Below are 14,075 nucleotides of genomic sequence, written 5' to 3'. Positions count from 1 at the left end.
AATATGAGCATTCCACAAAAGTATTAGCAATCGGATTCCAAGATGGCTGCCGACACCAGGTAGACGTGTGTCGACAGCGTTCCGGAGCCCCTCTGCCCGATAACGGTTCCACCACCCCAATCAGGCACTAGGGAAGCGGAAAACAGGAAGAAAGAGCCCCACTCTTGGGGGAGCATACCAAGTGCCACCCTCGGAAACGAGCTCCTAGGTTTTTAGCACCTGACAAATTGAAGCGGGGGCCCGGCCTTGAATCCTGGGGAAGGATCCACAGCCCACTGAGAGGACGGGGCGAGCCGGGACAGGTATGCGGAGACCGGGCCACCTCGGTGCGAGCAACAGCCAGGATCTCGACTCGCCGACCCATAATGGCAAGTACCGCCAGGGACGGCGAAGGAGGAAACCCAAGGAGATGGGTGTCTCAACAACAGCATCCACTCCAGGGAGCCGGAGGGGGGAACGCACAAGAACAGCCCCCAACCCCTCAACGAGGGAGACGAAGCGGCCGAATAGACAGACCAGATCACGACTCATCCGGCAATGAGCCCGGAGGGCGAGAGCTGTGCTTCCAAGGCGAACTTGCCTCTCCTCCATCACTAGACTACCACAGCGGGGGGAAATACCAGAGTCCTAGGAAACAAGACTGGATACCCTGGAACTAAGCACCAGGGGAGCCCACAAAGGCATTCACTGGGCACAATGGCGGCAGGGAGGAATAGACTGGGCATACTGGAAGGGGATGAGAGACTTGGATCACTGACTAAGAATTCTAAAGCAGCCCAGAGGAAAGGGGAGACAGGACACTCCGGACCAGATAAAATTGACACCTGACCTAACGATCAGTGCACAGCGCACCAGACCCAGACGAAGGGCTCAGAGGAAAATTAAGGCCAAGACCCAAACCCCTTAGACACCGATTACTGACAAACGTCTATACACCAGGCCTCGCAAGTATGGCCGCCAAAAACAAGAGCAGAACAAATAAGAGTGGAATGCCACAGGGAGACATCTCGGGCCCCCTTATTACAATGTGGGCGAAAAAAGACACCAGCGATTAGCACAGCACAGGGATCAACAAGAAGGAGCCCTGAGCCAAGACCAGACGGCTGAGCTAGGACCGGCAGCACAAATCTCCCGCCAAGCCTTACACAGGGAGATGCTCTCCCTGCAAAACACGCTGGCAAGAACATTCCAGGACCAGATCCAATTAATAAGAACAGATATGAGAGGCAATATCTCCCCAGAAGCAGATAACAATCCAAGCGATACTGGTAAGACAGTTCCAATTAAATATGTGAATGATGTAATGAGGCGATACGAGCACATGCACATTTCCCTGACTAATGACAAAAATTAGGGGGGGAACCAAAGAGGGGCTCACTCCGGACAAAGATGACTGATTTGGTTAAGGGGCGTGAAGTAACGGCCCCTCAAAGTGGTCCGATGCCGACCTGGAGCAACATGCCGGGTTCGATCGGACGCCTTCAATTAGGATTGGGGAAGGGATGGAGGGAGGGTGAGGGAAAGGCCATCGGGCCGAGGAGGGTCAAGGCAGCGAACATAGTGAACCAAAACAATCACAGCAGCAAGCAACCCACGAGTAAAAAGCATTACCAATTACACACGAAGAGACTGTTTCCCATGAGAAAGAGCAATGACAACAGACACCAACGCAAGGAAAAATGTCTCCATGAGAGTCGGGACACTCAATGTAAAAGGACTCAATTCACCGACGAAACGGTCCCTTGTCGCCAGAGAATTCCGTAGAGCTTAAATAGACATCCTCTTCCTGCAGGAAACGAAATATATAAAAAGGAGAAGAAAGACGGATCCTTGGGAAACGAGTTGGGAATGAATACTGGGGCTCTGGCCCACTTAGAAAAGGAGGGGTGGGAATCCTCATTAGAAAAGGCATAGTATTCACTCCTACCAAGACATGGTCTGATGTAGAAGGACGAGCTCTGCTCGTAAATGGGCAAATAGGTAAGGTGAACGTAACGATTGCGACCCTGTATTCCCCGAACACGGGACAATCGAGATTCCTCTCCAGAACGATCCCCAAGATATTACTAGAAGCCACCGGGCACATTATTTTAGGCGGAGACTTTAATCAATGGGCGAACCCGGCCAAAGATCGAAAACCTGGGAACCCCAATACGAGCCACCAGAACAGACTTGAACTAACTGTGCTTGCGTAAATGATAGAAATGTATAATATGATAGACCCTAGGAGGGCACATCATCCCTAAGAACAAGGCTACACCTTCTATTCCGCCCCACACAATACGTATACCCGAATTGACTACATATATCTATCCAGAGAGCTCGCTGAGGTTACGTCTAAAGCAGACATAACCCCGATCACATGGTCGGACCACAACATGGTCCTCACGGACATTCAGTGGGCGAATCTGCCGACCAAGAGTGGCAAATGGCGCTGCAATGAGAGCCTCTGGAAAGACGCTGCTTTCAGAGCCGAAATGGAGATGGAAATCTCCCAATTCTTCGAAACAAATGACAATGGTGAGGTGTCCAAACAGACCGTTTGGGAGGCAGGAAAGGCCACCTGGAGGGGGATTCTGATAAGAGAAGGCTCCTCAAAAAAGAGGGAGCGTAACCTTATTGAACAGAGGCTACAAACAGAAATCCACCAACTGGAGAGCAAATCCAAACCAGACGCAGAATTAGATCCCACAAAAATGATTAGAGCTAGAGAGAAAAGAAACTAACTGAAACTATTAGAACACGAACAAGTGGTGCGCAAATTAAGGTTTTTGAAAAAAAAAATTTACGAAAAGGGGGACAAGGCAGATGCGCTTCTCGCTGCCAGGCTTCGAGAGCAGAGAGCTGAACGAAGAGTATTAGAAATCTCTGAGGATAACTCCCAAACATCACACGCTCACACCACTATTCCAGAATCCTTTGCCAACTTTTACGAGGCACTCTATTCTTCTGAAGTGAACCCCGAACAAATAGATACAGAAACGTACCTGTCCTCAATAAATGTCCCCCGCATACCACAACAAGATGCCAAACTGTTAGAATCCCCTATCACAGAATCGGAAGTCCAAGCTGCCATAAAGAGACTAACCCTAGGCAAATCCCCGGGAGAAGATGGCTACACTGCCGGATTTTATAAAACCTTCATTGCAACACTGTCTCCCTTCCTAACGACCCTTTTCAATGAGATAATGGATACGGGGAAACCCCCGGACTCCTTTACCAGAGCACTGATCACAGTGATCCCCAAGGCAGGGAGGGATCCCACGAAATGTTCCTCGTACCGCCCCATCTCCCTGCTTAACCTGGATGCAAAAATCTATACTAGAATCCTGGCTGCAAGGTTGGAAACACTAATCCCGCAACTCATACACCCAGATCAGGTTGGATTTATACTCGGGAGACAGGGGGCTGACACGATGCGCAAAACCCTCCATCTTATCCATACATCCCAGACCCTGGATAATAACCAGGTCCTACTCTCTATCGACGCAGAAAATGCCTTTGACAGGGTGGAATGGGGATTCCTAAAAGCAGTATTATGTAAAGTGGGATTGGGCACTAGGTTTAGGAAAGCAATACAGGCAGTATACTCGGACCCTAAAGCCTCAATATTCGTGAATGGTGAATATTCTAGATGGTTCAACTTACAACATGGGACTAGACATGGATGTCCCCTCTCTGCAATTCTCTTTGCACTCTCACTAGAGCCCCTGGCAATAACGATGAGGGCCGACCCCATCCTAGAGGGTATTCGATTGGGGTCGACGGAATACAAAATTGCCCTCTATGCAGATGACATCCTCCTCCACATTACTAACCCCCTTTCTTCCATCCCTCGAGCCCTCTGTCTGTTGGAAGAATACGGTAGACTATCAGGGTTCAAAGTAAACAAAACCAAGTCGACACTCTTTCCCCTTCAAGGCTCAGAAGATGAAAATATCACCAAATTCTCTCCACTGGGTCTTAAAATTGAACACGCAAAACTACAGTACCTGGGGATACAAATTACGAAAAAGCTGAGTGACCAATACGAAGCTAACTTCCCCACCCTGCTAAACCAGTTCCGATTGGACCTGGCAAGATGGGATAAGCTCACAATATCTTGGCTTGGTCGACTTAATGCAATAAAGATGATATCCCTCCCTCGATTCCTATATCCCTTCCAAATGTTACCCATCAGGATCCCGGTCAGTTTCTTTATTGAGACCAAAAGGGCCATGCTCCGATTTTTATGGCAAGGGAAGAAAGCGAGGATCCCATATAAGATCTTAACACTCCCCAAAGACAAGGGAGGGGTCGGACTCCCTAACCTACAAAAATACTACGAAGCATCCCAACTCAGAGTACTAATCCCACATCTACGTAATCATACCTACGTCCACACCTAGATAGAATTGTGAATGTTAGCATGTCCACATTTGGATAGAATTGTGAATGTTAGCATGCCCACTCTCAGATGGAATTGTGAATACTGGCATGTCCACACCTAGATAGAATTGTGAATGTTGGCATGTCCACTCTTGGATGGAGTTGTGAATGTTAGCATGTCCACACTTGGATAGAATTGTGAATGTTAGCATGTCCACACTTGGATAGAATTGTGAATGTTAGCATGTCCACACTTGGATAGAATTGTGAATGTTAGCATATCCACACTTAGATGGAGTTGTGAATATCGGCCTGCGTCGCATCTAGATGGAATTGTAAATGTTAACATGTGAAAGATGCATTAAGAAAGCGTGCCCTATAGCCTCTCCATGAATTTAGAAATGTGCCCAATAGCCTGTCTGGTAAACTGAATTTAGAAGTGTACCCAAGATCCGCTGTGACAGTTGCATTTAGAAGTGTGCCCAATAGACACTCTGGAAAGTTGCATCTAGAAGTGTGCCCAATAACCTCGCTGTGAATTTAGTAGGGTTCCCAATAGACACTATGAAAGTTGCATTTAGAAGTATGTCCATTATCCCCTCAGTGAAATTTAGAAGTGTACCCATAGCCTCCCTGAGAGTTGCATTTAGAAGTGTGCCCAATAGTCTCTCTAGTAAATTGAATTTAGAAGTGTTCCCAACACCCTCTCTGGAAAAGCCTCTCTGAAAAATTGACTTAATAGTGCGCCCAGTAGCCTCTCCGTAGAAAATGGAATTTAGAAATGCGCCCAATAGCATCGCTGTGAAGGTTGCATTTTAGAAGTGTAACCAATACCCTCTGTGAAAGTTGATTATAGAAATGTATCCTATAGACACTCTGGAAAGTTGCATTTAGAAGTGTGCCCAATAGTCTCTCTAGTAAATTGAATTTAGAAGTGTTCCCAACACCCTCTCTGGAAAAGCCTCTCTGAAAATTGACTTAATAGTGCGCCCAGAATCCACTACGTAGAAAATGGAATTTAGAATTGCTCCCAATAGCATCGCTGTGAAGGTTGCATTTAGAAATGTAACCAATACCCTCTGTGAAAGTTGATTATAGAAGTGTATCCAATAGACGCTCTGTAAAGTTGAATTTAGAAGTGTTCCCAATAGTCGCTCTGTGAAGTTGAATTTAGAAGTGTTCCCAATAGCATCTGTGAAAGTTGACTATAGAATTGTATCCTATAGACACTCTGGAAAGTTTCATTTATAAGTGTGCCCAATAGCCTCTAGTAAACTGAATCTAGAAGTGTGCCCAATAGCCTCTCTGTGGAAAACTGTATTTAGAAGTGCGCCCAGTACCCTCTCTGGGAAAGTTGCAATTAGAAGTGTGCTCAGTGAAAGAGCATATAACCGATCATACCACACCACCATGCTTACTCTCTCCTTACATCACCACTCAACTAGAACACAGAGATACTATGACACCATTCGGTATAACTGTTCTCATACCAACATTCCGCCGCTTACTCCACATCATTCTATGTAATCACTGCTGGTTCCACACCCCCAGCCAGGCGTTTTCCTCAGGCCTAACGCAGCCACATCCGTTCCGGATAAATCCTGCCAGAACGAACACATTCTCCTGATCTCTCAACCACCACACCTACCGCTAAGAAGCAGCTATTACACGAGTACCGCACGAGCTGCACACATACCCGGTGCTCACACGCACCTTTTGACTCTCCCTACTCTCTCTACTGATCTGAACTTCGGTTCCCAAGGGCGTTCAACCTACAAGCGCCTTCAGACCATACCAATGGTATATAAGGCGCTATATAAGTGCAAAATAACATAACATACAGACATCCATTGGGTTAATATGGACAATCATTTCTCACCAGCCACGGTATCGGAATGGCTCTGGGCTCCAAAGAAAAGAATTTGAAGAAAACTCAAAGATCACCCCATACTGAACACCATCTGGGACATTTGGACACATGGAAAGAACATGCAAAACATTACCACCTGGCCAGCCCCCTTAAGCCATTTATGGTCACCCGGAATCAACGACCACATTCCAAATGTAGGACGATTCCAAGCATGGTATGAGGCAGGATTGGAAAGAGTTGGGCAACTACAAAGAAAAGACTCCTTTATCCCTCTCCCAGAATTAACGGAAGCCCTCGGAATAGGCCCACTATCCACTTTTCAATATATACAAATTAAAGGCGTTTTGACGAGACCTATGTGGAAGCCCAAATTAATGAGAGATCTCACTCCCTTTGAGAAAATACTCGACTCAAGAACTGAAATGAAGGGCCTAATATCTGACATGTACAGGGCACTGATAGGAGGGGAGGGAGTGAACACGGACGCACTGAAAGGTAGATGGGAAAAAGATTTCGCTGAACAGATCACGCCGGATCTATGGGACACCATATGCCAAGCGGCCACACAAATATCCATCTCAAACCAATACAAGCTCCATGCAATCAAGTTGCTGCATAGATGGCAATACGATCCAGTCAGGTTATCCAAAATGTTCCAAACAGTCAAGCCAGAATGTTGGCGGGGATGTGGGGAGAAAGCAGACTATTGGCACATGTGGTGGGGGTGCCCCCGAATAAAAGTCTTCTGGTCTGAAGTTTTGGGCTGGATCAAAGAGGTCGACGGTATTATCAGAACAGCTAATCCCTAACGCATACTCTTCGCCCTTGAGAAGGATGAGGATGACAGGATCAAAATAAAGGATATAGCCCCACAACTGCTATTAGCGGCAAGAGCAACGTTGGTAATGAAATGGAAATCCCCTATAACCCCCATGAAAAGCGAATGGATCAACGTTGCCACTAATATTTGCATAATGGAACATATCACAGCGTCACTACACGGAAGATCGTCGCAGATTGAAGCCCTCTGGATGGAATACAAGAGCATATACCTACCCAATGCACTCCTCAGCCATTAACTGACCACCCCAAGAACAGAAGAGCGAAACGAGACCTAAATAAAACAGAGTCCGCCCCCACTAATATGTACTCTCATGATTGAGGAAGATCCCAAAAACACATACTAACTCTGATCACACGATGAATGCTGCAAGAACTGAACTAAACGCTGCCTGACCACGGAGAGTGAGGGGGGTGGGCAACAGGGGCAGGGGGAAGTCATGTTTACACTCGAACTTTATGTATGGAGATCGTGTCTGCCGGACAAACATGGAATACATGGAGTTTTATGGTTTTGTTCTACTATTATAAGATATGTACTGGTTTTCTTATTGTTGTATCATGACTCACACTTGTAAAACTTAAGAAAATGTACAAAAAAATAACAGATATAAACTAGGCCATGGTAGAAATCAAGCAGGAGGTGGGCCAGTTGGGAGAGATGACGGACATAGAAAAAGGCCTACAAGAGGTGGGCAGAGAAACAATGGAGAATAGTGAAGCAATCGAAAGACTAGATACAGCAAAGCGAAATCTAGAAATCAGTATGGAAGACCTGGAAAACCGGTCCCGAAGGATCAACATTAGGGTGACGATGTTGCCGGAAACAGTGTCAGACAGATTTAAAGGAGACAATCCAGGAACTATATGCGGATCTGCTGGGGGAAGCCATCCCAGACAAGAAAGAGCTGGCTGCCTCAACAAGAATCAGAACAGCTGACTTAGCGATGTCCTAACTGCCTTTGCAAGGTATGCACAAAAAGAGGCGGTCCTGAGGGCAGCTAGACAGAAAGAACCGATATTGTATAAAGACCACCGGATTGAGCTATACCAAGACCTGTCTAAGAGCACCCTACTAAAGCGACGTCAGATGAGCCCAGTAACTGCAAAACAAAGAGCAAGGGACCAAATATATGTGGACCTTCCCGTTTGGTCTACTTTTTGAGTGGGTCGGCACGCAGAGGAGAATAGCTATGCTGCAAGAAGGGGCAGACATCCTGCACATTGAGCTGGAACAAGAACGAGGGACGGCCAGCCCAGAGAAATTACTGAATGCAGGAAGGGAAACCAGACACAGGCCATGGGAATGGTCAGTGGTGGGCGAGGGGAGACTAAGGAGACCTGCACTACGGGGCCCCGCCGGGAAGGAAGGGGGCAAAGGAACAGCCACGAAAGAGGGGGCAGGGGCTGAAGGGGTATAGCCCAGAGCAAATATGAGAAATATGGGGTGGTGGACAGAAAGGTGCATAAAGAGGGATAGAGGGGTGAGGAGCGAACATCATGGGACCGGAGAGGGCGAAGATGCCTGAGAGGAGGGGGAGGCGCAAAGTCCCAGAACAGGGTCTTCACGGTGGGGATAGGGGGGTTTGGGGAGAGCGGGAAGAGAGGGACGGGGGTCGGGGGGGTGCCTATCAGGGATCAAAGCGGGCATTGATATTCCGATCCAGGGTCTGAGAGCGGGGCGGTGGAGGAAGGAAACCAGTCATGGGGGGGGCACACAGAGGGGGAAGGAGACTCATCCTTATTCAAGTGGGTAACCCATAATGTTAGGGGCCTTAACTCCCCACTGAAGAGGAAAACGTTAGAGTTCTTCACGAAAAGAGGAAAACCAGACTTCCTGGGGCTACAAGAGACGCACTTACTCCACAGGGACCAGAAACGGCTCAGGTTAAGGGGATTTGACCAAATACTCCACGCAGCAGAGGCGACAAAATCAGGAGGGGGTGGCCTTGGCTATCCGGAACACAGTGAACTTCAGGACTGAGGAGACCATAAGGGATAAAGAATAAATATTTATTTATTTAGAAATTGTTAAGCGCACTTGCAGCATGTGGGCATTGAGGCGCTGTTACAGGAATATGTAAGAACTTTTGATTAAGGTTACAAATGTCGCTTAGTTACAGAAGGCATAGATATATAATAGTAAAAGGCAAAATGGAGACGGGATCTACACAATAGCGTCACCTACGCACCCAACTCAGGACAGGAGGCTTTCCTGCGGGGCGTATTGGGGGAAAAAAAAAAAGAGTAGCAGTCACGGGGACATATAGTTATAATGGGAGACCTGAACATAGGTTGGGACAGAGCCAGAGATTGATCGGGAACTAAAAACTCAGGGGGAGGGGGGGTAAGGAGGGGGGGGCAGTGCTGTGGCATCACCAGAGCTAAGTGAGAGAATGTCCGGCATGGGATTAAGGGATGTGTGGAGGGACCTCAAAGGAAATGCAGAGGGCTACACCTTTCTTTCCAAAGTTCATGGACCGCAATGACAAATAGATTATATTTGGATCTCAGCTGAATTGGTGGGTAGGGTCAAGGAGATAGAGGTTGGCTCCATGGGAATTGCAGACCATAAGATAATATCGATGCAATTAGAACGGAGGAACGGGAGGAGGGGAGTTTGGGGATGGAAATACCCAGAATACCTAATGAGGGACCCTGTCCTTAGGGAAGAATTGGAGGAAAAGCTGGGTCACTTCTTTGAGAATAATAAGAGGGGGGAAACCAGGGGAAGATACTAGATGGGACGCCTTTAAAGCATCAATGAGGGGAGAAATCATAGCAGCCAAGGCACACAGACAAACCGCTCCAGACCTTGGAGAAACAGCTAGAGGCAGAAGTAGAAGAGGCAAGGGAAAAGGTGGCAAATATCTGGGGGTAAAGATAACGCCAGCACTCAGAGGGTGGTACGCAGAAATCTATCTTCCTCTGTTAAGGGGCATTAAAAAAGGATCTTATTAAGTGGCAGTATCTCATGGCTTGGGAGGATGGCAGCTATAAAAATTGTAGTACTTCCATGGCTGCTTTACCTATTCCAGGCTATCCCCCAGGTAGTCCCGGCAAGCTTCTTTAAGGAGCTTCAAACCATAACAAATGAGTTCATATGGGAGGGCAAAAGAGCAAGGGTAAGCAAGCACCAACTTACTGCCCCAAGGAGAGAAGGTGGGCGGGGTCTAGCACTTCCCAATTTCAGACAATATTATGAAGCAATCCAACTAAGGGTAGTTAGGGAATGGCTCCACGAAGGGGAAGAGAAGCACTGGGTAATAATGGACAGGGCAGTAACAAAACATAACCAAAGCGGTCTTGTGGCTACCAAAGCAACATCGACCAAAACATATGTACGAGAGCTCTATTACTAAATTAGTCACAGATAACTGGGACAGGTTGGTAAAACTAAGGGAAATCACATCGTTCCCATCTCCCTGTACACCCCTATTTAACAAGGAATTCACGCCGGGTTTGGAGGGAGGGGAGCACTCAAGAAATGGCAAGAAGGGGGCTGCCAGAGGATGCGAGACACGTTTACAGGGAGGAGATTAGTACCTTTCTGGACTGTAAAAGGGACTTCACATTGTGGGAGCGGATGAGGTACTCCCATTGCGCCACTGGCTCCTACACCCCATGAACAAAAGGAGCGGCCACCAGACCAACAACCCCCTTCGAGAAATTTTTAATAACGAATGATGGCTCCAGAAGGCTAATTTCACAGCAGTACAAAATACTGGATGGGGCTACACAGAGGCAAACCTGGGCCTACATGGGGAGGTGGGAACAAATACTGGGAAGAGAGACAAGATGTAATGGGAGAAACTATGGAGGAAAATTCCCAAAATAGCGAGATCCTCCCAAACGCAGGAAGCCTGGTACACAATTCTTCATGGGTGGCATTACACGCCAGCTCGCCTACATAGGATTTACCCTGGAATATTGGGGGTCTGTTGGAGAGGCTGCAGGAAAGAAGGCACAGCAGAGCATATATGGCCAAAAAATAGAACCATTCTTGAAGGAAATTCAGCAAGCACAAGAACAGGCATTCGGAACAGGGGGAAGTAGGGCCCCAGAATGGATTCTACTGGGCCTCAGGAACGAGGAAAAGTCAAAGGAACCAAGACTCAGAAAGAGCACAGGTGATGCTGACTATAGCAGGCATGACAATTATTGCTCAGAGGTGGAAAAGCTCAAATATCCCAACGTTCCAGGACTGGTTGCGAAAAGTGTGGGAGATGGGCATCATATGCCATGAACAACACACTACAGAACTTTGCGAGCGATTGGGGGGGGGGGGGGGGGTGGAGGCCGAGTCGTAACATTTCTCAGGGACGATTACAGGATTGGATGGCGTCCGCAACACCTTAGACTTTTGGACCTATATTGAGCCCCTGCAAGCAGGCAAGTTAAAAATGAAAGAGAAAAACCTGAGCTGGCACCGAGGGGGAGGGGAGGAGGGATTGTATTACTTGTTAAAAAACTTAATAAAAAGAAGTTTATAAAATAAAAAAAAAAAAAGTACTAACAATCCTAGTGACTGATCAGCTTCCCTGTAAAAAGTGAGTAAAGGAAATGGGTCAGGATGCAGACAATAGCAAATTTTAGGTTTCCCCAATAATCTCTAAGGGCGCAAAAAAGCAGCAAGAAGAAAATCTTTAACAGTGTGCAAAGAGGCTATGGTACAATATCTTGCAGACATACCCAAGCAAGGGAGAAAAGCCAAAACAGTTCGAACACATCATATATAAAAACATTTGTTTACAAGCTAAAATTTGAAATCTTTTAAAATCATAAATCTCATGCATTTTACATTACAAAAAATGCATGATATTTTCCAAGACTGGTGTTTACATTTGCCCTTAATGCAGACGTATTTTAGGACATGATAGTAAGCACTTTTAATAATCCTACAATCACAGCCTTCACTATTATCCAGATACTACTGATAACAAAAGCTTAAAAATATTCTTGCAATCGTTTAAAAGACTCTAGAAAATTACACATGCAACACAGTATATGAATCATTCAAAAGTCTAGACACCTGAACCTACAACTATGAAGATCAGCAACTGCCATAAACGTCATTTCATAAAAATGTGTCGAATCTCAGGGAAAATATCCCAAGAGTAACCCCGACATATATTTTCCCACTCCTCCAAGTGGAAAAAAAAATCTCTATATTCTCCATTCTTCACCACAGCAAGTTTGACCAAAACAATATTTCTATATCTAACAAACCCATGCCCCCTCCCATCCTCAAATTCCCACCTTCTTTCTTTGAACCCAAAACAATATGTTGCTCACCAAACACACCAATTGTCACCCTTGCAGGGATAGTGATTGCATGTCTTTACCTGCTCTGGATAGAGTTGACTGCATGCATTGTAGCTGCGGCTTCTTGGTTTTTTCGGTTCATTCCACCAGGTGGAGGGCACATGCCACTGCCCACTTGAGGGGGCATGGACATGTTGGGTCCATAAGGTCTATTGCCCATGGCTGCATGTCCCATCCTTCCACCATACTGTTGCATCCCAGTCTGACCATGCATCTGCCCACCGCCTGCCATTGGGTTCATGCTGGCTCCCATCCCAGGACTCGAGTAGTTTGCATTGGGCATAGTGCTATAGCTTGGCTGCCGCGAGTAACCACCTGGTGAAGTAAGTGAAAGGTTGGTTGGAGATTGGAGTAACAAGCATGCCAACAACACTGTACAACATCACGTTAACATCACCATGTGCATATCAGGAGCAATGTGGGTCATGTCTCCCTGTGAGGCCCTGAAGACATGTCCAAGGGGCCAGAGGATCCCAGATGAAGAGCTCATTGGTAGTAAAGTGCAGCCAACAGTGGCTGTTGAGTAAAATAAAACCAAAGGCGTGAAAGCACATTTGTGAATCTGTTAAGCAAACTGGCTTGCATCTTACAAACCTGGGAAATTGGAACCAGAAACAGTGTGAGGGAAGGAGAGAGAAGAATAGAGAAGGTGAAATGATGAGATGAGGAGGGGAGAAAATTCTACGGAACAGGGTGGTATGAGGGAGAGAAGAAAAAGGCAAACAGAAAAAAGGGTGTGGGTGAAGGAGAGAAATATGAAGAGCAGAATACTATGTTGAGCCACAAAGAGGGTTTAGAATAAAGAGAGGAAGAGATGGGGAGGCATGTGAGATTTAGAGAGATTACGGAAAACAAAGGGAAAGAAAACCCCAGCCAGAAAGAACAGCAGAGGGGAACATGAAGGGGGTGAAAGAAAGCTATACACAGTGAAATGGAGATAGCAATGAAGGGTGAAAGCCAGTTATGAGGCAAGCGACCCTCAAATAAAGAGGATACGGGTTGTAGTGATAGGAGAAAAAAAAGATGAGGAGCAAATAACCACGAAAAAGACTAGATATAGGTTGTGTTGATGTGTGGCACATAGGTAAGTGGACAGAAACCCACCAGGAGAGGGGATGCTAGCAGTAATGAAAGAGGGTGGAGAAAAGGCCATAGACCGACGAAGGGAATATGCAGATAATGTTGAGCGGACACTTTGAAATGGAAAGCACACCTCCTTCCCCAGCGCCCCTAAAGCAGCACACACTCCACCTTGATGTAAATTGAGGGAACTGTATAGGCGCTCTAGTTTCTATGTACCACCCCAACCCACCTAGGTTTCCCCCCGCCTCCATATTTTTTTGAAGATTTCTCTCTCCAGAAAATGTCTGGCAAAAAATGGGACGAAAAAGTAAACTGGCATTGAATGAACGCTGTACTGACTAAGTGAACAGACACTTTGTCTCAATTTGGTCATCACAAAAATACATTCATTTCGTGGTCCTTATTCAATCCAGAGACTTTACTCCGTAATTTACAAACGAGTCTCGATTCTAATTCTCGTAATAACAATCTCTGGTCTCCGACTCTTTTGCCAAGAATCGTTTTTTGGAAGCCAATGAACCCCCCATTCGCTTTATCCTCCATCTGGTTGTTTTCCTGCCAATGATTGGCCAAAGGTACTTGTAGGTTC

General features: G+C 46.5%; 1 protein-coding gene across 1 annotated transcript in view; it reads right to left on the bottom strand.

The window, feature by feature from the left end:
• Nucleotides 1–14,075, bottom strand: part of ARID1A (AT-rich interaction domain 1A) — a 1,380,737-nt gene that overhangs the window by 669,839 nt on the left and 696,823 nt on the right. Inside the window, exon 8 of the mRNA XM_069622865.1 lies at nucleotides 12,424–12,718. Within this exon, the coding sequence (XP_069478966.1) occupies nucleotides 12,424–12,718 (295 nt within the window). The remainder of the gene's footprint in view (nucleotides 1–12,423; nucleotides 12,719–14,075) is intronic.

Source organism: Ambystoma mexicanum, chromosome 11 (assembly GCF_040938575.1).
Source record: "Ambystoma mexicanum isolate Mex_15411 chromosome 11, UKY_AmexF1_1, whole genome shotgun sequence".
In the NCBI taxonomy this organism is placed as follows: Eukaryota; Metazoa; Chordata; class Amphibia; order Caudata; family Ambystomatidae; genus Ambystoma; species Ambystoma mexicanum.
Note: the sequence above shows the minus strand (reverse complement) of the source record. Positions and strands in the feature narration are given on the sequence as shown.